Below are 25,629 nucleotides of genomic sequence, written 5' to 3'. Positions count from 1 at the left end.
ATATGTAGGTCACAGCTGGGGCTGCGTAGACACGGGAAATACTGCATTCCTCATTACTCTTCGGACTCGAAGACAAGCCTTATTATTAAATATTACGCAAATTGCAGGGGCCACCAAAGAGGTTAAGCCCCACGAGCCCCCAAATGAAGGCAAAGTCCTAGCTACGCCACTGAGGAAGTCCCTTTAGTGTTTTCTTTAACCACTTTGGGCTCTATTCATAGTAAGCTGACAGTAAAGGAGCCGTTTAGGGACGCAGGAAATTTTCCATTCTGTGGATGTGACCTTTGTCACCTTCTTATCTAAATTGTGACCCCATTTAGGGTTATGTGGATACTATGAAACTTCAGCATGGGCCCAGCTGCAAGGGAAACAGAAGCAAATGTTAGAGCATCAAGGTGCAGCACTGGGAAAACTGGCGCGAAGGACAAGAAAACAGCAGACGTTAGAAAAGCGACAGACAAGAAAATCAAGGCCACTCGCACAAGCTCTCGCTGGAATAATTTGCCCAGAGTGCAGCCAACCATTTCGGACCCACAAAGACCTCACAAACCACAAGAGAACGCACACAAATGCAGTGCAAAGCCCACAGCCCACTGGATGACAAAAGTTGATTATCATCGTATTACGATGGACGAGGGTGGCTGAGTGGTTAAATCTTGGTTTCTGAACCAGAGGGTCCTGGATTGGAATCTCGGTGAAGACTGGGATTTTGAATATTTGGATTTTTATGGCGCCCCTGAGTCCACCCAACTCTAATGGGTACCTGACTTTAGTTGGGGAAAGTAAAGGCGGTAGGTCGTTGTGCTGGCCACATGACAACCTGCTCGTTAACCGTTGGCCAAAAAAACAGATGACCTTAACATCATCTGCTCTATAAACCGCAAGGTCTGAAAGGGGAACTTTACTTTTTTACAATGGACGAACAATGTATATGTTCCATGTAAGCTTAAATTGCGTTTCAGTACATCAAGTTGAAAAGGGAGCTAAACAAGAAAATATTCTGAGAAGTTTTAAAGAGAAAATACATTTTGGGAAAATTGAATCTAAAGATTCAAAAAGAGGTGAAACAGGATGATCCTGCAGGTGCTGTTGGATTATGGGATGCGGGAGAGGTCGTTATTTTAAGACAACTAGGGATCAAGGGATCTCAGAAGATAAACATAAACGGAGTCAAGGGGGTCCTGAACAGGTCATCGGGTCTAAATATAGCAACGCTGGTAATAGCAGACATGAGCAGAAACGAGAAAGGACTCGGGGCTGTTGTTTTTAGTACGAATACACTCGAATACTTTTTCGTTTGATCACACAGGTACATGCCACGACAAGTAGTAATGTTTTTTTTTTTTTGTTGTTGTTTTTTTGTTTTTGTATTTTACCGATAGTTGAGAAAACAAACAAGCATATAAAAAAAAAAGATAAGGATGTTCTTAGCTAGGAGTGGATTGCTTTTTTTTTGTAGCGGCCCCCGAAAGGGGAAAAGACGCTATTAGTTTTGTGTGAAATGTCTGTCCGTCTGTCCCGTTTAGATCTCGTAAACTAGAAAAGAGAGTGAAAATCCGACATCATAATATTCTAGTCCATTCAAAGTTCTGATGCAACGGCTATGTTTTTCTTTTCTGGAACCGAAAAATCTAATTTTTTAAATCACTTATGCAAGCAGTTTTTTCATAAAAATACACCCTTTTACAACTAATTACTATTAATAGTAACAAACACGTTAGGCTCCTTAGTAGGGGAGATGTCAACTCATCATATTTATAACACATTTATGCAAACGGTTTTAGATTTTTGTCAAAAAATATTTTCTTTTATTTACTTGAGTAACGTAAGTTCTGTTATATTAACTACTAGATTTACACAACAAAATGTTTACTTTTTTTTTAGAGAAAAAATTATTTAGTATTCATATAAGTTGGACATAATTAAAAAGAAACAATTAATAAGTAGTTTTTCATATTATCGCGTGAACTGCAGCCCGATCAGAACATAATAGAGCACCAAACTAAAGGATCTTTTTTTTTTGTCGGAAGTGTTTTTTTCTTGAGGAATAAGAGATTGTCCCTTTACAAAACAATCAGAGCAATTATACATTCATTATAAGACATTAGTTAGGCCAGGTTCACATCTAACTTCACATTCGCTTTCACCTATTCTTTGGTCTGTGGACCGCTGGGGCACCACACAAGATCCGACACCCTTCTTTCTCCATTCTTCTCTGTCATTTGTCTTTGATAGAATCTCATTCTGATGTTCTTTCTGAAATTATTGAAACCTGCCTTTTTTACCTGCCTGGGTGGACCACTTCGGGGGCCAATTTTGAGTTTGTGTCTCAACACAAACTGTCTGTGTAACCTTGTTTTTTTGTTGGTGTCAGAAGCTGGGGGTGAACAAGCTAATTCAACAGTACGCGACAACAGATGCTCCTTTTAGACGCAGTCTATATATAAATAAAAAAAAAAAACAACAACATAATATCAGTAATAGAATAGATATATAATTTCGTTTTCTTTTGTTTTTCCGAGAGAGAGAGAGAGAGAAAAAGAAAGAGCAAGTAATTTGGTACTTTGTAACATTGTCCACAAAAAAAAACAAAAAAAACTAATCCTAAAAAGTATTGAAATGATAAATCTAGATCTATACATCCGTAGACAGTGCTGCTAGTAGACTTCATCCTTCTAGATCAGTGATGCCCAACCTTATTCGCCCGGCGGGCCATTTTCATTTCCGACACTCGTGTCGCGGGCCACATCGTCGAATAGATGAAAAAAATGAAATAGAGAATAACTCCATTTTAAATAGTTTTATTAGAAACCTGTAGCACTACTAGGCCAACTTACACACGTAGGGCGATTACGTAAAATCGGTCTCATCCGTTTTATTACTGAAAGGTTTATCTACTCAATTAAGTGCTTGTAAACATTGTGATCGTCCATAACACTTAATTTCGGTAATTTGAAAAGTTTTATCAGGCAACACGGCCAAGAAATGAACTGTCTACATCACTCTAACTTTCTCAAACATGGATGTCTGGCTTTGTAAGTCAATCAATTCCAGTTGCAGATCTATCGGAGTAATCCTCAGTGGCAATAGAAAACAGTTCAAATTCTGCTGCTCTGTCATTTAGTTTTGCAATGGGTTAACTGCTTTTTTAACTAGGACTAATACTTTCACCACTGCTAGAAAGCACTTTTTTTACGCATCATTTCTCATACTTTGAGCAGCTCTGTAACTTGTCCTTACCGTGGACTCATTTCACTCATTTCTTGTCTCTTTTTTCTTGTCAGTCACTTTACTCATTCAACTAGGCGTAGCTTAGCGATCTTTTTCTTGGCAGTTAAAACCAACAATGCCGCCATAATTTTTTTATGTTTTGATTTGCAAATGACTTTTTGTTATAAGTTTTAAAAACAGCAACAATTCTGAATCTTGTTGGCATATGTTCCACAAAAGCAAAGATGTCTTCACTTTTTTCCTGGAAGTTTCTACATTCATTCCGTTCCTATGGTTCGCTCATTTCATTAACGCTCAAATAATATTAAATGGTACTAACCATTCTCTTTGATATCAAAAGAACTTTACAAAAAAATGATGCAGAATTGATGCCCTGTGTTACACACAATATATTACACGAATAGCTCAAGATAGCAGAGGAATTATTCAAGAACCTAAAACAACTGTCAACACTTGTAACTCAAAATAAACGTCGTGTTCATTAAAAAAAAAATAATAATATGACTTTAGAATGCCGTAGATTAGAACGAAATCCATCCAAGAAAAAGTGAGAGTACTAACGTAGAAAAATACATTTTTCAACCTTTTAACAAAATTTCTTCACCTTATGCCGAGGTTTAGGCGGGCCGGATGGAAGCACGTCGCGGGCCGAATCTGGCCCGCGGGCCGTAGTTTGGGCATCACTGTTCTAGATTATTCTAGAACCTACACTCAGCGATTAGAAAGTAACACGAGACCTATATTTCTCATAAAGATACAGAGTTTCATTGTTTGCATGCGTTCAGTTATCGATACTCTATCAAACTTAACAGAATGATTTTGAGGACAGGTAGATATAGAATTGGATGTCCATCAATAGATATAGAGTTGGTGGGCCGGACGGTATAGAAATGCCCGGGCCGATTGTAACAACCAGTCCGTCCCTGGTCGGGGGCGCAATATGAAGCGGGTCTTTCGAAATGAGGTCAAAAGTATATGTATCTATGCAAGTAAAAAACAACAACAAATTGGGTGTTCCAGAGAGCAATAGATAGATAGATGGAGAGAGAGAGAAGGAGAGGGAGAGAGAGAAGGAGAGGGAGAGAGAGAGGGAGAGAGAGAGGGAGAGAGGGAGAGAGAGAGAAGGAGAGGGAGAGAGAGAGAGAGGAGAGGGAGAGAGAGAGAGAGAGAAGGAGAGGGAGAGAGAGAGAAGGAGAGAGAGAGAAGGAGAGAGAGAGAGGGAGAGAGAGAGGGAGAGAGAGAGAGAAAGAGAGAAGGAGAGAGAGAGAGAAGGAGAGAGAGAGAGGGGGGGGGGGAGAGAGAGAAGGAGAGAGAGAGAGAGAGAGAAAGAGAGAGAGAGAGAGAAGGAAATAGAGAGCGGGCCGTGAAATTTCATTGTAACCGTTTCACTAGTTCATGGGTTAAGAATGTATGTTCGATTGATCGTTATAATGTGGTCCGTTTATTAAAAGAAAAGAAAAGAAGGGGATGTTCCAGCCATTATAAACAATATCTAGTCTGGGAACAAATCAACGGGCGTAGCCGGTGTGTGCTTCTAGTTGCATATAATTTGTATAGAATATTAATTAAATAGCTCTGCTTAAAATATATACCAGGCTCTCCCTTAGCGACCATATCTCTCTGCTTATTGAACTAAGTCTTCTTGAAAGACAAAGGTAATAAACTACTTGGGACTCGAACCAAGTTACCCTTCCCAGTTACAGTGACACTAATATGAGGAAGATTTGACCTGGACCAACTGAACCCTTTCTTCCACTCTACCCCCTCAATTTCCAGCAGAATTTCATGACAAATGGTCATCTTTTTAGAGTTACACATCTAACCTTCCTCTTGTGTGCGCGATATTAGATGCCCCCCATCCCCCTTACCTTTTACGCATGTTCTTTCAGTTGTCCGTCTGGTCAGCAGGTTTAGCCGTCAGAAACTGGTTACTGTCTAATGTGCAGGTAACAGGGAACACGGGCTAGGAAACAGGAACTGACGTCCTTGGTTAACATACATTATGAAGGTCTCATTGTATAATTTTCTGCAAGGGAGTAAACTTAGTGACATCCTTTGGTACTGATGAGTCGAACAACTTTGAACACTTTTAAATAATAAACTAAATAACAAGGCAGCTGCGATTTCATATTGACGCTGCTGCAGACCCTAGTCTGATCTTGTTTTTCTTTGCTTAGGGTTAGCTTCATCTGGTTTTAAATAGTTTTTGTTTTTTAACTTCGGGATTTTAGGATGGCCTCTGAGTCTCATTAACTCTTAATACGTACATGAGGAAGTAGAGATGGTTGGTCGTTGTGTTGGTCACATGGCACTCTGGTTGACGGTAAGCAAATCAGTACCATCTAATAGTTAAATACAGGGTGGCCAACCTATGGGTCATGCGTCAGAAGTGGCGCATTTCAACCCGAGAAAAAAAGCATGCCTGTTCTGGAATAAATAAATGTCCTCAGAAATTTAAATTATTTGCTATAACAACTCCCAAATTGAAAGATATGTTTATAAAAACTAATCAGACCAGAAAACATAGAACATGTTGGTTTAATGTAATTAATAGTATAATTGCTTTTTATACATATTTGCCCAGTCCTTTCGTTAGCCTTGGGCATTTTTATGTTACCTAATTAAGCTTTTTGTTATTAGAACTAATGATAATTTCAACTTTCAATTTCTTTAAGAACTTTTTCATTAAAGATGCCTTTCCAAAACATTCACGATTCTTAAAGATAACCTGCAACCATTAAACCACTGTTACATCAGACCTGAACGAAGTGGTCGTCTCCTTTCCATTAGGACTAATACAGAAACTCCTTTATCCCACTTTCGGTCAGAGTGTTACAGGGTCATTTGTCGTTATCAAGAAGTACAAAGAAGTCTAATTCCTAAAGCGCTGTTTGTGAATGTATGCATGTGTTTTATGTGTGAATAGTGTCCGTATTTGAATCAATATAATTATTGTACAGTACTTAAGCTGAGATTGTAAGTTGTAGTTAAACTGAATTTCCATTTGATTGGACCAATAAAAATTATCTTATCTTATCTTATTTTTGAAGAACTTATTGGCCTTAGGTCGCTTTAAAGAAAAACCAGATGGTTAGACATATTACAGCATTTCTAGGGAATCCTCCATTGAATACATTGAACAAAAGTAAACTAAATCGTCAATGACTGTGGAGCTACTGGAACTGTAATCTTGCTGAAAAGAATATTAGATTATCCTCTTTTCAGATATCATTCATTCACCAAGATTCTGTGTGTGGAACAATTTTGAAATTGCAGCATATTATGGATACCAGTTGTGAAATGTTTCAATAAAATTAAGAGAAAGAGGATCAGTTGAGATTTCAGAGAAAATTGTAATTTTTAAAATCCTTTATTGCGCGTTGCGTTAACTTTCCAGAGGAAAAGGTCTCAGAAGATTTTGGAAACTGACAAATATCGCAAAGAAATTGATGTTTAATTAAGAATTTTAGTTGATGATACAAGACATTTCAATGACCTAAATCTATAAGAACATGCTTGCATTTATAAATCAATGTTTCATTTACTGGACGAAATATCCTGAAGATTTCTTACACACGGAACTTATTAATCTAAAAACACATTTAGTACCGAATATGAAATTCCTTTCCTCAATACCAAATATACATGAATGATTATCATAGCGATCATTGCCAGGTTATCATTTTACAGAATTAAGACAATTTTCCCATAGTTATACTTGTCAGATACTGATGTGCGCAAGCATTTTCATTCATGAAAATCATCAAAAACAAACTGAGGTCAACTCTTCATATTACAGATTCCGTGAAAATCATCAAAACCAAAATGAGGTCAACTCTTCATATTACAGATTCCGTGAAAATCATCAAAAACAAACTGAGGTCAACTCTTCATATTACAGATTCCGTGAAAATCATCAAAAACAAACTGAGGTCAACTCTTCATATTACAGATTCCGTGAAAATCATCAAAAACAAACTGAGGTCAACTCTTCATATTACAGATTTGGTGAAAGAAAAACAAATCTTAGAAACCTGCTAAACCCAGTTAAACCCAATTATACATATATATTCCCAGTATGTGAATTAAAAAAATATAACTGCTAACAGTGTTAATAAATTATAATTATTCTATTGATGATACAAAAATAATAAATTAAAGTTGTAACTGTAAACTATGCTATAGAAGTGAGCCTCATCGGTACTCAAAAGAACAGCTGCGGTAGGAAAGAACTTGTTCAAGAATATTCGTGCTTAATTTTTGACGATTGTTGTGATATGTCTAAGCTAATTCTTGAAGCAACATCATTCTGTACGGGTGCCCATCAATTCGGCAAGCAGAAGCATCCTCGAACCCCGGCTTGATATCCCTAGCGCTATGCTATGCTAAAGAGCAGAACGCTTAGGCGATTGCTGAATAGATGCTGGTAATGCTGCCACATTCCTATGTCTGCCAGAGGCATTGTGGATTCAGTTGTATTTAGGCTAGAAATACAAAGAAAATGTGTTTTCCTTTCTGCTACAGATGCATTTCAACCGAGCACAGAGAGTCTACGGAACTCTCGCTGCGTCCCAATTACAGATAATTTATTTTCATAATACGCTTGAAAAACAAAGTCGCGATGCACGTCTGTCCATTGCATGATGGGTTCTGAAAAATTAAAAAAGAAATGATGAAAATTAAAATTGATAGAGCCTAGCCTACCGACTGAAACCTGTCCCAGCTCTCTACTGTCAGTGACTGTCACTACAGCCCATATGGTGCTGTGACAGGTGGGGAAATGTGACGTGTGTTTGGCACGTTTTATGTCTAGGGGATGATTATTTTTAATGCTATCACACCCCCACTTATCAGCATATGAATCGGGAGCAGACACGCAACGAGACAAAGCAATGAGAAATAGATACAAAAGTTAAAATAAAGAATATTTATTTACATAAATATACATATAAGGATAAAAAATGGGGAGGGTTTGCATCTATCTCTAGTATATTCTATGTTTAATCATCACTCTTGCACATAATAAGAGAGTATGTCACTTTGTCCTCTGACTTAGCTGGTTGTCCTGTTGATGTCGCAGCTGGCTGGGTCCTGGCTTGAGGTTCTGCAGCTGGAGGTGGCGCTCTAGCGGATAGAGGGACGCCGGCGATATAGCTCTTGTGGAGTCTCAGTCCCAAGTTCTAGTATCTGTAGTGGGCACAGTATGGCGGGTGGCCGGATACCGTGGGCACAAGGTTACTGCGGGCAGAGCTGATCTGCCGTGGGCAGTGTGAGTAACAGGATATATCCAGTGAGTTGCAGAGGGTTGGCGTAGCTATGACGTCTCGCACAGATCTGACTCTATAGGGACGTCGCGCCTAATAGCTTGACGGGTGGGCTGTCGAATAGGCGGGCAATGCCGATAGCGCCAAGTAGTAGAGTTGAGTAGATCTCCGTAGGCGGTAGATGATGCTCAATAGGAAAGTGCAGTGCTGAATAGCACTAAGCACATAGATAGGCCAGTAGGCAAATAGGCGATAGGTGATTCTTGATAGCAAATACAGTGCTGAATAGCACTAAGCACCTAAATAGGCAATAGGTGATTCTTGATAGCAAATACAGTGCTGAGTAGCACTAAGCACAAATGCTGCTAAATAGATCGTTGATCCAATAACTAGGCAATAGGTGATAGGCAAATAGGCAGACACCTGAGGGAGGCTGCGGATAAATAAAGACAAGTTAGGACATGTCTCTCATGCATCTTATCGATGCCCTCGACTGAGGTGCATTCGTCAGATTGGTAAAATTGCTCTAGAGCACAAAGGGGAGATGATGACAAATGGGATTTGGAAAATAGATGGCAGATAGTAGCAATATAGAAATGTACATAAAAGGGGAAATAATAAAACAAGAATGTACATAGAAGGGGAAATACTAATCTCAAATGAACAACACAGGTGGATAGAGAAAGAGAGGGGGGGGGGGAATGGGCGGTGGTCAGCGACCCAGATGGTTTGTTTACAAATGACCGTGGGTCGAGAACAATGAAGCGTGCTTGAATGGAGAGGGTGTCCCTTCAAGCGGCGCAACTCTCCTTAGAGTAAAATGACTACAGGGGAGATAATTCACTACAGGGGAGATAACTCGTATCTCTTTTCTAGACGCAGTATTAGTGCGCTAGTAAAATTATCAAGGCGGCCAGCCGAGATAAAGGAAATAAAACAAGATGTACAAATATATACATGGTTGCATCAACGATCAATTGAGCAACGTAGCATTAATAGATTAATGCAATACATAAATAAATACATAGGACATGTTTATGTTTTCTACTTACGCCAGTGAGAAATACAAAATGCACTAATTAAATATAAATGAACTAAGCAAAATACACATGATAATATCCAATGGAAATATACACAGAGTAATTAAGATGGAACTTGTGATTAAGTTCGGCTTACCACCAGGTATTCCTCTAGGAGAAAGAATAAGTGATATAGTCCAGACTCGATAGCTCAGCTCAAATGAGAAAGAGAGAGTCTGACTTTATTTAATTTACCTTATATACCAAGGCCTGGAAAATGTGAGCGGACACAGGAAATGTCCTAGGCTAAGATTTATCTTACACGTGGGTGGATTTGACTCGAGGTGGGAGCCGCACCTTGGAATATCACGCGGTGTGTTGACCAGGGTAATCCCTTAGATCAAAGAGAGACGTGAGAGAAGGGGGGGGGGGGGAGGAGAAGGATTAGCTTGCATTCAATCCAAGGTGGTGTCAACCGCGACCGTCCTTCAGACATCCGGCGGGCAAGACAAAAGAGATTGTGTGTTTACCTTTCCCCGATCAAGGGCAGATAAATGAAAGGACGCGCCTTACCTATCTCCAAGGTGGTCAACTAAGTCTAGCCTGGAGCGGAAAAGGTGGTGCGGGTGAAGAAATTGGGGTTAGGACGGGGAAATAATTGAAATAAAATAAATAAATAATGAAAAATAATAATTAATGCTGTGATAAATTTGAGTGACTCTGACAGCGAGTTTTTGACTTGTCACAGGTGCCAACTCCAAATGTAGGAGATCTTCATGCCCCGACCTGTTTGTATAACAACAAAAATGTGTCTATATTAGAATTTAGAGCAAAGTTTCGAAACCTTTGGATGAATAAAAATTTTCGCTTGTTCCATTCCTGTTAGACAGACAAGGAGTCTGGGGGAGTCCCTAAGCCAGGGCCGGCCTTGGGCCACTGCAACTTATGCCCCGCATTTTCATAGGCCCCGCGCTAATTCTAGGTGTAAATTATTAAATTAAACTATTTATAACTTATAAACAGATTTCCATCGGCCTCCTGGTTTACAAAGAACTCCATGAAATATTCGAAAAAAAAAAGTATTGATAATTTCCGAGGAGTATTAAAAAAAACTTTTAAACTCATATAAATGTCCTGAAATATAGAAAAAATTATCATTTTGGGGCGTCATTCAGTATGGAAAACAAAAAACAAAAACAAAACGGCTTTATACAATACCCGTGTTTGTTGCATCTCGTGAAAGAAGCTTCTCACCTAATGAAGAATTAGGCCTAATAGAGGTCACCAAATCTCGAAGATAGATTGAAGCATTTGGTAATTCTTGCTGTTGACAGTGATCTATGTAGGAAACAGAAGTTAGATGATATACTGTATGACTTCGCTACAAGCAAATCTCGTAATGTAAAGTTGAAATTTGAACGTGTTGTTACTAAGAAAAGAATGAATAAAATGAAAAGACAAAACTTATTTTCGCATCTAAAGTCTTAATTTTCACTAATTATCCGTATCGTTACCCAAACTGGGCCCCGCGCAATCCGTTTCATATAGCGCCACGCAATAGTTAGGGCCAGCCCTGCCCGAAGCTAATTGTTTTCTTGCATTCTTAGATTCCCAAACGTATTCTCCTAAAGTGTAGGCCTATGGCTCACAAATCATCCTATTTCAAAAGGCTGGTCAAATTAAATGAAATTAAGTAGTGTGAGGTCAAAAACCGATACTGAAGTGTGAGTGACACCTTTGGCATATTCATCATAATGTTATCTTCGTACATGCTAAGCAGGGCCGTTTTGCATAGGGTCCCACAATATATATATATATTGTGTTTTCCTTATTTACAGATTTTAAACATTTTCTAGAAACCTAATTAACATATGGAAATTTTAGAATACATAAACTAGAATTTTAACTTTTTTTTTTTATATGCTCTCCAGAAACTCTTAATTTCCAAAAAGTTGTACAGATTTCCTATAATCATTTCATAATGTACTATATAGCGGTTCGACGGGTATAAAGTAATAATAATAAGGCTTGTCTTTGAGTCCGAAGATTAGTGAGAAATGCATCCATTAAATTTAGCCCCGCAATTTGTAAGGCCAGCCTTGGGCCGATACTATTGTTTTGTTAATCCAACTGACGAGATGATACCACCCTCATTGTATGTCTTAAAAAAAATATTTTACAATACAGAGACGACTAACTAGAAAACAGAGAGTTGATACGGAGGTCAACTGCCAAGTATTAAGGTCTAAGTATAATATAGCTCAATTTTTTATTTTATTTTTTAGTTGGCAACCATGACGTATAATTCAGCGTCCTTGACATTGCTTAGTTGATCGTGAAACTCTCCACTACATACACATAGCTATGTCATGAATACACAGATATGTACGTAGACGCATGCATACACCAGTGCCAGTCTTAGGTATAGGCAAACAGGGCAGCCGCCTTGGGCCTCCGATTGGGGGCCTCGCACAGGACTTTTAAACAATTTTTTAAGGGGAGAAACTTGCCCTAAATGTTATTGTTAAGAGTACATTTATGTTTTGAATACATTGCGTAATTTTTTTTTTCGCAGTATATTTTTTGGTGCCACAAAATTCACTGCGCCTTGGGCCTCCAATGTTGTAAGCCCGGCCCTGCATACACATAGATACATATACACATGTAAAAATACGAATTGAAACAAATAGAAAGCCCCTTGAAGCGTGCGTGAAAAAAAGTTCACTAATAAAGAAGAAAAAGTTATGTATAGATCTTCTTTATGGCAGTCTGAAATATAAACATAGTATGGGCGTCGCCAAAACATGATAAATATTTTCAAGTTCTCTTCCGTATTTTTTGTTTGTTTTCTGTAGTGGTTCTAAGGTGCCGATCCTGCGTTTCCATGGTGATGGGAGGTATCATATAGTTCACTGAAAAGTGACTAGGTCAATAAAATAGTCATGATACAGTGAAACAGACACCAAGTAAAGGGAATAGTTAAAGGGTGGGGAAAGACAATGGAAATGAAAGAAAGGTCATTTCTCTTATGTTACCCAACCTAATACTTTTATGGGGGGAACGCCTTTGCCTTGAGGAGTTAATATCTCGATTGCTTGAAGAATCTTTAAGAGAGACATTGTCTCCCTTCTTATGTCCCCCAACTCTTTAGGAAAAAAAACAACCTTAACATCTAGATCGACGGTTCTCAACCCTTTAAGCTCGGCGACCCCTTTTTACAATCCCCCACTCTGCCGCGAGCCCCCCCCCCCCGACACACACATACAGCAATAGAAGAGTAGACAATAACAATCCATATTTTCGAAGGTCTTAAGCGACTCCTGGCAAATGGTCAATCGACCCCCAAGAGGGTCGCGACCCCTAGGTTGAGAACCCCTGATCTAGATGGATTTTTTTTTTCAATATGTCACCTGGACAAGCCGCCTTTCAAGATAAAATACAGGAAGTCTACGTACAAATGAATCCTCTGATATTGATGTGTTATTGTATAATATCGTATTCCATCTCTCTAGGTGCAAGTCTTACAGGGAAATGGTGACCTGGTGAAGATTCCCACAAACTAATGTAACGTTGGTTGTATGTACTGTCTTTTCTTAGGGAGATGCTTTATTCCCATTTTAGACCCTAACGCCCTACCCACCTACACTTTTACACTTTTCGGCCTTTTAAAAAAAAAATGCAGTGGCAACCATTAACTTTTTAAAGCATCCTCCAACATCGACCCCTCTCACTACACACATTTCGGTTCTTGAGTTCTAAAAAGTTACATTTTACCTTTTTTTTTGCTTCAATCATAGGGCAAGCAATGTACTGTATGAGCCACGTGACACATTTTAGACTTTAGACCATTTTATTTAGACCTTCACTTTGAAACGTAGAGGGAAAAAGTGCTACCTCCCCCCAACCCTTTTTTTTTTTGGGCAAATATCAATTTGTTTTTAATTAATCGTTTAATTTACCCCCCCTTTTGGATGACCTCCCCCCTTCCAGCTTCCACACTTCAATAAAACCTGTAAATTAAAGAACTTCTTAGTTCCTCTTTCAGACCTTGCGACCTATCAGGCGGATGATGTAAAGGTCATCTGTTTTCTTTTATTCAACAATTTTTAATAAGCCTTACGTCATATTTTTAGTTTCATTTCCGCTTCTCTTTAGATGCGGTCGAAGCGAGAACAAAAGTAATAACATCAAAAAGAGAAATCTTTCATTGAGGCAGAATTGACTAGGAAGGTTTTGCGCAGTGTGCTTGTGTAGATAGTACTAGCAGTTTCGTTTCCTCTAAACATAGATCGAGCATTCGGAGCTCTCACAATGGTCCGAGTGAATGTGACAAATTATTCACAGACCTCTTGGATGTGTTTTTTTGGGGATGGGAGTTGGTGTTATTTTATATATTCATGTGTTCTATCTATGGAGGCGCTGTGGCCGAGTAGTAAAGCGCTTGGTTTCTGACTCGGGTTCGAATCCTGGAGAAGTCTGGGATTTTTTATTTCGGGATCTTTAGGGCTGAGTCCACCCAGCTCTAATGGGTACCTGATATTAGTTGGGTTAAAGTAAAGGCTGTTGTTCGTTGTGCTGGCCACATGACACGCTCGTTAACCTTATTCGTATTATTTATCGTGCTATATCTGCTTATGCTTTATTTATAGAATGCAACCTTTGGTGTGTGTGTCTGGGGGGGGGGGGGGATTTCTAAAATAAAATACAAAGGTTTGATAGAAAGATTGCGGTTTTTCGCGAGTAGCGGCGTTCAGGATGCAAATCTGTCAAACCGTGCCTTAGCAATTATTTAAGTGGTAAAAGGAGCCAGTGTTTGAAATTTCTTGTGAATCCGTACGACAGTTAATGAGATCTCTTGATACTTGGTAAATAAATCAGTCAATTGGTGGTATTTTGTGCTTATAATACAGATTATACATACCCACACCAAAACACTCAATCATTCACACATTTGTCTATCTATCTATCTATCTATCTATCTATCTATCTATCTATCTATCTATCTATCTATCTATCTATCTATCTATCTATCTATCTATCTATCTATCTATCTATCTATCTATCTATCTACCTATCTATCTATCTATCTATCTAACTATCTATCTATCTATTTTTCTGTCTGTCTGTCTATCTATCTATCAATCAATCTATCTACCTGTCTATCTATCTATCTATCTATCTATCTATCTATCTATCTATCTATCTATCTATCTATCTATCTATCTATCTATCTATCTATCTATCTATCTATCTATCTATCTATCTTTCTGTCTGTCTGTCAATCTATCTATCTATCAATCAATCTATCTACCTGTCTATCTATCTATCTATCTATCTATTTATCTTTCTATCTATCTGTCTAGCTATCTGTCATTCTATCTATCTATCTATCTATCTGTCTAGCTATCTGTCATTCTATTTGTCTATCTATCTATCTATTTGTCCATCTATATATCCGTCTGATTGTCTGTCTATATCGATAGAGAGAGAGATAGGAGGGGAAGAGAGATGGAAAGAGAGTGGGACTGGGAGAGAGAGAGAGAGAGAGAGAGAGAGAGAGAGAGAGAAAGAGGAGGGAGAGTGAACGAGAGAAAGAGATAGAGTAAGGGTAGAAGGATTTTAAACTAAAGACACACAAAAAAGAAAGTACGGAAAGATAGCATGAAATGTAACGAAACGAGAAGAGAGGTGAACGAATGAATTAAAAAAACAACAACTCAATAGTGGTTTCCAGGAAAAGGCAGACGCAGCTTTACAACTAGTAACTTCACGCGCGTCTTCCACCACCGTACACCGCCCCCTTTAACATACGCCCTGAGAGTGGCGCATTTCTCTCGCGAGGTGGTAACAGAGCCGCGGTGCTCTTCGGCTTGCTCCCCCCCCCCCCTCCCCCAAGCCACCTTACAGCGCAAGCGGTAAAACAAAAAATGAAAGACAATTGCGCTGAAAGTTCGCCCGAGAGAGAATACGACCAAGTCTTTTATAGAATAAACTGATAGAATCAGATCATTGGTGTATCTTTTTTAAGTAGTAGGTGGTTCTAAACAACTGGAAAGAAGTCTTTAAAAAAAAAAAGGTTATCTGTTATTGTATTTAAATAGCTGGGTTTTTATTAAGACTGTATTGTTATGTCGTTTTATTTTCTCTGTCATATTCTGTGAAAGGATAACTCACTGTGCCATGGTCGCAGCGTGGGGCTATTTTTAGTCGGTCGTTTTGTTCTCTGTCGTTTTCGTTAGAGATTATGGACAACTGATTTCACGGCTTTTGTTTACACGCTGGGAAACAGGTTAGAGAGTATCTTTTTTTTTTTTTTCATAACTAAGATGCAACATGGTTTGCTTTGATTTTGTAATGATAATTTGTGAATTAAAAAAAAAATAAAAATATATTTAAAAAAAAAAAACACTACTTCTACTATTAAACTTCAAACATAATAAAATATTTTTTAAAAATATGAAAATGTATGGTTCGATTCGGATATCAAACCAGTGATACCGACAGCTGCTAGAAAATAGGCAATGCATTTTCTGATTCAGCCAGGGAGAAAGGAATATTTGTGCAATTATTTATTGATATGTTCATGAAATGGACCTTTAGAGCTAAAGTTCTGATTTAGAAGTCTAGATGTACTTGTAGATCTAGAATCTAAATGTAATCTATATTACATTTACGTGAAATGTAAGCAACGCTAATATACTTCAATAAAATTGAAGCAACTTTAACTGTACTCAGTTATGGCATAACTACGGTAATACGGTTGACTACGGTTGACTACGCCGTGTTGGCTCTAGACCTAGACATAGCCTCCAGCCAAATTTACATTTTTACATTATTTTTTACTTTGAAAAATTATAACGGTCAAACTAAGGCTTTCCCCGTGTGATCAACGAGCTAGTCATTCTTTTTCTCAGCGATGTACATCAACTGATATATTTCTAGGAAAATCCTTAGAGCCGTTTTTGAGGTTCTTCCGTGAAGAAGTGACTTCAATAGAGGTATTGTAAAAAAGGAGTATGTATCTATCGCTGCTGAAGATTAGTCGACTTGTTTCAAATGATAGGCTTATAGTTCTGGTGTCAAAAATTTCACTTCTTTATTACTTGACTTTTTTTTTTTGATGGTAGGAAAATATATAGCTAAAGATATTGTGTTTAAGATTTGTGTCTGTTTTTAAAGCATATCTGAAATAAGGTGGTTTCAACGAAAGTTTTTTTTGGTAATTAAAAAAAACATAATTAACACTTTTTTACAATCAAAGCAGTTTGTTGTTTGTTTTTTTTGTAAGAAAATATTAATGTAAGAAAGTAATAGAATTACTTTTCCTATAAGTAATTGCATTACTTTTCTTCAAAGCGTCTACATTTTCGAAAAAAAAAGTAAAAAAAAAAGTAATATGTAATAACACGGTGACGTGTCTGGGGTAATAACTGCTTTGGAGAGGGGAGGGGGGTCGATGTCCTGAAACTTCGCGAGGTTGGATCTTCACTGGACCTTTTGGATCGGGTGCAAGCAAGTTTTACCACACGGACGGCTCTTATGATTCTCCAAGGAAATATGAAAGTCCATAGAAATATGTCTCATTTGCTTTCTTACCAATCTATAAGTGTTGAAATAATATTAATTCTTAAAATTGTTGAAAGTAGAATTTTCACTAAGAGCATTTTACCCAATGAATGATCAAAGGATGTGTTAACAATAATAAATTGACTACATGTTTATTTGCGGTATGGCTAGGAGATTACACTCTTATGAGTGTACAGAGTTTTTTTTTTTTTTTTTTTAAATCCATGCGTTATATATAGTTATACTTGATTTGTTTTTTAATAATTTTATTAAAACTTTGTTAAAAAAATAAATGATATAGATAATTCAATACCGCATTTTTCACTTTTAAAAAACATATGTAGGCCTACCTTTTATTTTTTTTTTTTTATCTTTGTTAGATTGACTGTTCTTGCTTTGCATAAAACATTACCTTTAGACTTTAGCAAAGACAGCCTTTGTAATTGCCTCCCTTTCTCATACTCTCTAATGTCAGTGTGTCCCAAACTGTGTTAACGCGAGGCCTTCATGGCTGTTTAACGAACTATTTGAGTAAATAACTAGTGTCACACGATGTTAATTACTTCCTTAGTAAAAGCAGAAAAGAAATATTAATTTATTTGATTTGCTCTTCTTGGAAAGAGGAACAAAAATTGTATAACATCATTAAGAAATTTGAATTTATCTAGATCAGTGATGCCCAACCTAATTCTACCTGCGGGCTATTTTCATTTCCAACACACGTGTCGCGGGCCACATGACCGAAAAGGTTAAAAAAAAAGAAATGAAATCGGCCTGAAACTATTTGATTAGGAACTTACATTAATTAATGAGACATTGGAAGTTTAATTATTTTATTTTACGCTTCGGAAAGTGGTTTCGTTTCTCAATTTAAAATGTGAGAAACATTGTAGCTAGCTCTACCACCGAGTTATTTAATTTTGTTTTGGTAAATATTCTCATCAACCCTCCAGTCGCATTTTTACAATCTTTTATTCGCGGCTCAAATCAAGAATGCCGTCATATTTGTTTTGTAAGGCCGTTGCATATGTTTTGTTTTTTTAAAACAAGCACACTTTCTTTACAAATTAAATATGTTGGCTCATTATTATGTTGCACAAAATAGTATAGATCCGTTCCCCTTTCCTGGTAGATTCTACATTCAGAGTACCGTTTCAGAAACGCACAAGTGTTAAAAGGTTAATAGTGAGGCCCCTAAAAAAGGAAAAGATGCATTTTCAACCTTTTTTATGAAAAAGGGGAGAGGGGGGGTGTTCTATACTTTGTTCTAACGTTTTGGCGGGCCGGATAGAACCACGTCGCGGGCCGGATGTGGCCCGCGGGCCGTATTTTGGGCAACACTGATCTGGATTGTAGATCAAACTTGAAACAAATATTAAACGTTAAATGATCTCTGGACGAGTTTGTCTGAAGAGTTCCACAATATATCAAAATATGCTATCGTTATTTTACTTTGGTTTCCTATAACGTACGAGGCAGGGGTTTTCGTATTTTGTTGCAACAAAGTTGAAAGTCTAGATGTTAGCATTCAGCTTACCTAGATGGTAAGCTCTTCCATGCCATAATGCCAACAGAGTAATTAAACCTTTTTTTCTTTTCGTTATTAATATAATTTTATACTTAAAATAAGTAAAGAATACTAAAAATTTAGAATAGGGCTCAATTTTTTTTAATTGAACCAAAAAAGGAAATAATTTAACCAAAAAAAAAAAAATAAGCGAATTATTCTGCTAAATTCCCCAAACTTGCGATGTATTCCTTTATGGTTCACATTTGGGGGTACACTGCTCTATTGAATTGTAACACACTCAAACTCACATAAACACCAACACATAAATAGGCCTAACACATGAATGTCACTTCGAATTTATTGCAATTAAATATTCACTGAGCTTGGAGATTTTTTTTGTTTTGCCGGAAATTTGAAACCATTTTCTATTAATTATTTTTAAAATTTACTTTTGTAAATATATTTAAGCTTTCACTTAGTTGTAAAACGTTTGTACGCATTTTGTAATAGTAATATATTACTCCATGTCAATACCAGAGACAGAGGTTATGTAACTAAAATGTGGTTTCTTTACCAAACAATGTCTGTATTGTTTATAAAAGAAATATCAGCTACAACTTCCGGTCAAGCAGACGCGCTTTTTTTTTCAAATTTTCAATTTCATTTTTTTCTAAAAATTTACTAATATTTTGTACAAATACTCCTTCTTCCCTGGTGCTATTAGAGCATGGAATGGGTTGCCCTAGCCAGCCAGGAAAACCGGTGACTTGGCAAAATTTAGGTCATTGGTTAACATGCATGACTAGATGCATGACGCGTAGGACGTAATAATCTTTTTTTTAAAGCAACGTCTGTATTTTATAAGATAAGATAAGACATCTACTTGATATTCAATATGCCTTATCGAAGATTTGGGGTTGAAATCCTAATTATAATTTAGGCATCAGATGGTGAAATGAGAAGTAGTTGGTAAGGGTTGGTCATTGGGCTGGCCGCTCAATATAAGATTATACCTTTTTAAGATCGGTATAGAAAGTACGTTAATCATTGGAAGACTGATTAAATGTAATTTTCATATCTCGATACTAATTTTGTTATCCAAATATTTACCGTAAACATTTTCTTTTTCAGATTGTTTTATTCGGCGTCAGCGCGTTTAATTAATATACAAGATATAAGTCTGATAACTCTTTATCTTAACTTGGAGTTCAACAGAGTTGTCTTCTACTGGATGTCACGTGATATTTGATACTATATCCTGTGCCTTTGTTCTACTACCATGACAGACACTCAGTCAACGCGCGGACACTGCCGGCTGGGCAGCCCAAGGACGACAGACAGGAACCGAAACGTCAAGGTCAAGGATTGTGACCTGCTCGACGACATGGAAGAGGACGAGGAGGAGGAGTTTTTCCAGAACCACTCTCCAGAGCCGCCGCTGGACGGGAATGTTCCATCCAGCGGCGTGACGGGAGGTCTGGCGATCAAGCACGTGGGAGGGGTGCCGACAACGATCTCCATGACCAATTACTTCACCGGCTTTGTGGGCGTATTTCAAGCCGTTCTACTCATCCTGGTAAGTACATTGTTGTTTTTTCATTTAGTGGCACTGACCTGTATAAAAATTTGAGTTACTGTAATTTTTCCATGACTACTTCCGGTTTGATTTTAATTTTTTTTTAACAAATCTAATTTCGCTTTTTTTCTTGTTAATTATTCTCATGACTGTCTTTTCAAAAATAAAATATTTTATTTATTTCGTAAATACTGCTTCCTCTTTTTCTAACAAATATAAATGTATTCATTCACACAACTTATACATAACTATCCACTTCACATATGTATCAAATCTCCTTCAATGGTCATGAGAATAATTTTACACCTTAAAACAATTTTAAAATGTGGTATCGAAGTGCAGACGCTTCCATAAATCGTTTGACCACTGAGAAGGATTTCTCCAAGCAGACTGGGTGGACCGGAAGTTCTTCACCCCCCCCCCCTAGTCCAGTATGAAGGTTTTCACAAAGCATGTGACCATTGCTGGATTGGGTGAGACCAATCGTTATATAAGGCCTGTACACTGACCTGCTACGTCACAACCTGTGGGCAGCTTAGACCAATAGCTCGTTGCCGCCTAAGAGGTCTGTACGGCGTGGAAACGAACTATTGGTCTCCACAGCCCACAGTTTGTGACGTAGCAGGTCAGCGTTGAGGCCATCTATAAGGAATGGTCTCGGATTGGGTCACATCGTATACGTAATGTAAAACCCCAGCCCCCTACGTGCAACAACGGGGGGGGGGGGAAACTTCCTGATATTTCTATTACGTGATCGAGACCAATCGTCATACAAGGCCTGACCTCTGACCTGCAACGTCGCAACCTTTGAACTGCGGAGACCAAATGATCGTGGCCACCTAATAGGTCTTGGCAACGAGTTACTGGTCTCCACTGCCCTTAGGTTGCGACATCGTAGGTCAGTGTTTGAGTCGACGGAGGTCACGGTTGAGGCTACAACGGTTGATCTTGGATGAAGGCCCCCTTGTGTAACAGTATGGCGGCTTGTTTAGACTAGGCTACCGGGCCCCTCTTGTAATCCCACCTCGGGACATGTTTACCTTGTTTTAAATGCGTTTGTCCACGGGCTCCCGATGTAACTCGACGGAGATAATTTTCGCCGCGAGCAGTTGTTCGTCTATCTGGTTCCACTAACATGCGTTTTCTACGAGCTGCCTACGAGAGTTAGGCTCCTTGGACAATTTGACACTAGAAATTATACATTGGAAAACAGAACTAAAGAGTCCAACTAGCTTTCAGTGTCTTACACGTCTGCTTTCACGCAGTCAACCTTATTTTTTTTTATTTTACACAGTTTATATCAACTCACTGTCTATCTGTCTGTTTGTCTGTCGAGTAAAAATCGTGTACACGTTATTTCTCCCACTTCCCATTCTCGGATCAAATTGTAAAATGTATTCATGTGTCAAGCATTCAAACATGAATCAAGCATTCAATTAACCAACTTGTTTTTTTTTTAATTAGTCGTAATTAATAAAGTTTGTTTTATTAAGTGGGAGATACATCTTGCAATATTTAGATGTGTCAGTAATGCTGGGGTTCTTTTTTTAAATATTTTTTTGATGTTTTGCTTGTTTCTGTCATTATTTTAGCCCTCCCACCCAGGGGCCCGGGGGCTGGATCTTTTGGGGCCCCTGCATTTTGCGTAATATTTATTTTTTGATGTGAAAAAAATAACAACACTTCTTTGGGGCCCCCCTAAAGTTAGGGCGCAGGGGATTTTCAAATTTTCAAGACCGGACAGCATGGAGACGTGCTGGTACAAACCTCGCCGAGAGCAAAAGAAACAAAGCCGCCTTAGTCAAGAGAAAGAAAAAGAAAGCTGCACTGTCAGCTAGCCCTAAAACCTGTGCATACCCATGCACGAAATGCGGCAAATTCTGCCTCTCCAGAATTGGCTTGATTAGTCCCACCAGATTCTGCCCCGTCTCAAGACGAAACCAAAACCAATGACTCATCTGAGCGCATCCATTGTCTTCCGAGACAGACGGAGCCATATAAATTTCGCAACCTTTTGCTATCTTTTTGTTTCCGGTTTTATTGAACACCTTTTGACAGACAGACAACACAAACACAACAGCGATGAATGCGTATGTGAATTGGTGGCGATTTAAAAAAAAAAATGGGCTTAGGCTGTCTCTCTGCTGTTGAATAAATCTGTGCCTTTTTAATCAGGATAATCAACATTAAGTCTGCAGTGTTGGTGTCATACGATAGGATTACGTGGTGGGAACTGTCGACTTGGGGACAGCTTAGGGGGATACCAGGCCAAGGGGAGGGGGAGGGGGGACTCGCAAATGCAAGGAGGTCGTAGACAATCCATTAAGTTACCATGATAGAGGAGGGACGAATCTTACATCCAATCGCAATGTCTTGGTGACGGACAAAAAGTAAACACAAACAAACAAATCAGGCCATTGGAGTTATCACAAGGGAGGTAAGTGGACAAGAAAATGTAGAAACGTACGTGTCTTTGTGTGGATAGGAGCATGCTGATAGAAAGATCTAGAAGAAGGAGGGAATGTCTTCAGTAGAACTTTGACATGAAGACAAAACTCACCTGGTTGTTTTGTTGTTTGTTTTTTTTTTTTGTTAAAAAGACAGAATGTAAAATCTTGCTTGTCAATGATTGGGTTGAAAAGTGGCCATTTATAACTTCTTGGCTATTTATTACTGCTATGTCCCATTTATCACTTCTATGCCCCATTTACCAATTCTAGGCCATTTATCACTTCTAGGCTCTATTTATCTCTTTTAAGCCGTTTATTACTTCCAGGCCATATTTATCATTTCTATGTCCTTTTATCATTTCTAAGCCCTATTTATCACTTCTGGGGCATTTATTACTTCTAGACCATTTATCACTTCTAGATCATTTATCACTTCTAGGCTATTTATTACTTCTAGGCCATTTATCACTTCTGGACCATTTATCACTTCTGGATCATTTATCACTTCTAGACCATTTATTACTTCTAGGTCATTTATCAATTCTAGATCATGTATCACTTCTAGGCCATTTATCATTTATAGGTCATTTATCACTTCTAGACCATTTATCACTTCTAGACCATTTATCACTTCTAGGTCATTTATTACTTCTAGGCCCCATTTATCACTTCTAGGTCATTTATTATTTCTAGGCCCCATTTATAACTTCTAGTCCATTTATCCCTTCTATGTCATTTATTACTTCTAGGCCCCATTTATCACTTCTAGGCCCCATTTATAACTTCTAGTCCATTTATAACGTCTAGTCCATTTATAACTTCTAGTCCATTTATCACTTTTATGTCATTTATTACTTCTAGGCCCCATTTATAACTTCTAGTCCATTTATCACTTCTATGTCATTTATTACTTCTAGTCCCCATTTATTACTTTTAGGTAATTTATCACTTCTAGGCTTCCGAACCGAGAGGTGCCGGTTTACATCCTCGATAGAGACTGGGATTTTGAATTTTGGGATTTTTAGGCCATGGAGGTTAGTCCATTGTCAATAGCCCTTACTCTATTATAGACGTAGGTCTATATTCTATAGATTACTGGCATAGATTTCCCAAAGAGAAATGAAATCGACAGACAACGGATTGGATTGGTGAACTCATCCTTAATCTTAAGTTAATAGTATATAGTCCTTTGTCTATAGTGTATAGTCTTTTGTCCATAGCAGGGGTTCTCAACCTGTGGGTCGCGACCCCCCTTGTGGGTCGATTGACGATTTGCCAGGGGTCGCCTAAGACCATCGAAAATCTGGATTGTTATTGTCTATTCTTCTATTGCTGTATGTGTGTGTTTGTGTGTGTGTGGGGGGGGGGCTCGTGGCAGAGAGAGGGATTGTAAAAAGGGTCGCCGAGCATAAAAGGTTGAGAACCGCTGGTCTATAGTGTATAGTCCTTTGTCTATAGTGAAAGGTCCTTAGTGAAAAGTCTTCAATACTAATAAAACAAACTTCATAGATAAATTCTCAATGTGTCTCAATTTTCTCTCACTTAGAGGGAATGTCTGACCCAGAAGACCTACCACCCACCCACCCGTCCGCTGATGCAAAACTCTTTGTAACCAGTCGCTAATTAAAACCAGGCATGAGGATTTTTCAGTTTTTTTTCACTTCTGGTTTTCAAGCTCCAGCTGGGTTTTTATGCGTCTAATTTAATTAACATAACTAACAGGTGGCTCATTGAGAATGTAGATATGTTAGTGTGGTGTTTTTTTTTTCAACCTTGGGGAGGAAAAAAAACAACTCAAAATGTGTTTTATTTCACCTGTTTCTTTGTCCTCTGGGTATTTTCACTTCACTCTTTTTAAGTTTTTTTTTCCCAAGCTGACAGAAATATGTAACTTTGAAGGCGTTAAGCATCTTGTTAATCAACAGATGCAATTAATTAAAAACTTGTCTGGACATTTATCATGTTCCAATGTATGAAATGTCTGTTTAATATACAGGCAGATGATACATTGAAACCATCAGCTCATTCAATGTCAAAGCTATTGAAATATAAAGTTGTTAATATTGTCTCGTATTCCTAATTATGTGTATAGAAATTTTAATAAGGTATCATATAGCGCTTAATCAGCTGTTTTTCATACTCGCCTTCTGAACAAGCTTTATATTTTAGGGGGGAGTGGGGTAATATGGGATACTTAACCAAAGTCAGAAAAACTATTAAAAACTATTAAAATGAAACCAAAATGGGATTTTGTATATCAAGGAAACAAAACAAACATTTTAAACCGTCAGTGCTGTTTTATGAAATATTTTCTGTGAAGTAAACACTAAAACAAGTGACTGTCTAATGTGAACCGTGCGCACATCGGAGCTGATGAGAAGAAATAATTGTCTTCATTTTAATTCATAGTATTGGATATGTCAGCTTTTATACCAGGTGATTATGTCGGATTTTATACCAGGTGATTATGTCGGATTTTATACCAGGTGATTATGTCGGATTTTATACCAGGTGATTATGTTAGTTTTTATACCAGGTGATTATGTTGGCTTTTATACCAGGTGATTGTGTTAGTTTTTATACCAGGTGATTATGTCAGCTTTTATACCAGGTGATTATGTTGGCTTTTATACCAGGTGATTATGTCAGCTTTTATACCAGGTGATTATGTTAGTTTTTATACCAGGTGATTATGTCAGCTTTTATACCAGGTGATTATGTCAGCTTTTATACCAGGTGATTATGTCGGCTTTTATACCAGGTGATTATGTTGGCTTTTATACCAGGTGATTATGTTAGTTTTTATACCAGGTGATTATGTTGGCTTTTATACCAGGTGATTATGTCAGCTTTTATACCAGGTGATTGTGTTAGTTTTTATACCAGGTGATTATGTCAGCTTTTATACCAGGTGATTATGTTGGCTTTTATACCAGGTGATTATGTTAGTTTTTATACCAGGTGATTATGTTGGCTTTTATACCAGGTGATTGTGTTAGTTTTTATACCAGGT

At 37.9% G+C, this 25,629-nt stretch overlaps 1 protein-coding gene across 1 annotated transcript in view; it reads left to right on the top strand.

Annotated features, from left to right (window-relative positions):
- The first annotated feature begins 15,471 nt into the window (after positions 1-15,471).
- The window catches only part of LOC106053581 (1,25-dihydroxyvitamin D(3) 24-hydroxylase, mitochondrial-like), a 156,286-nt gene continuing 146,128 nt past the window's right edge, over positions 15,472-25,629 (top strand). Inside the window, exons 1-2 of the mRNA XM_056035129.1 lie at positions 15,472-15,803; positions 19,722-20,166. Coding sequence (XP_055891104.1) covers positions 19,870-20,166 — 297 coding nt within the window. The 5' untranslated portion in view covers positions 15,472-15,803; positions 19,722-19,869. The remainder of the gene's footprint in view (positions 15,804-19,721; positions 20,167-25,629) is intronic.

The sequence above is a fragment of the Biomphalaria glabrata genome, chromosome 7, assembly GCF_947242115.1.
Source record: "Biomphalaria glabrata chromosome 7, xgBioGlab47.1, whole genome shotgun sequence".
NCBI classification, from domain to species: Eukaryota; Metazoa; Mollusca; class Gastropoda; family Planorbidae; genus Biomphalaria; species Biomphalaria glabrata.
Note: the sequence above shows the minus strand (reverse complement) of the source record. Positions and strands in the feature narration are given on the sequence as shown.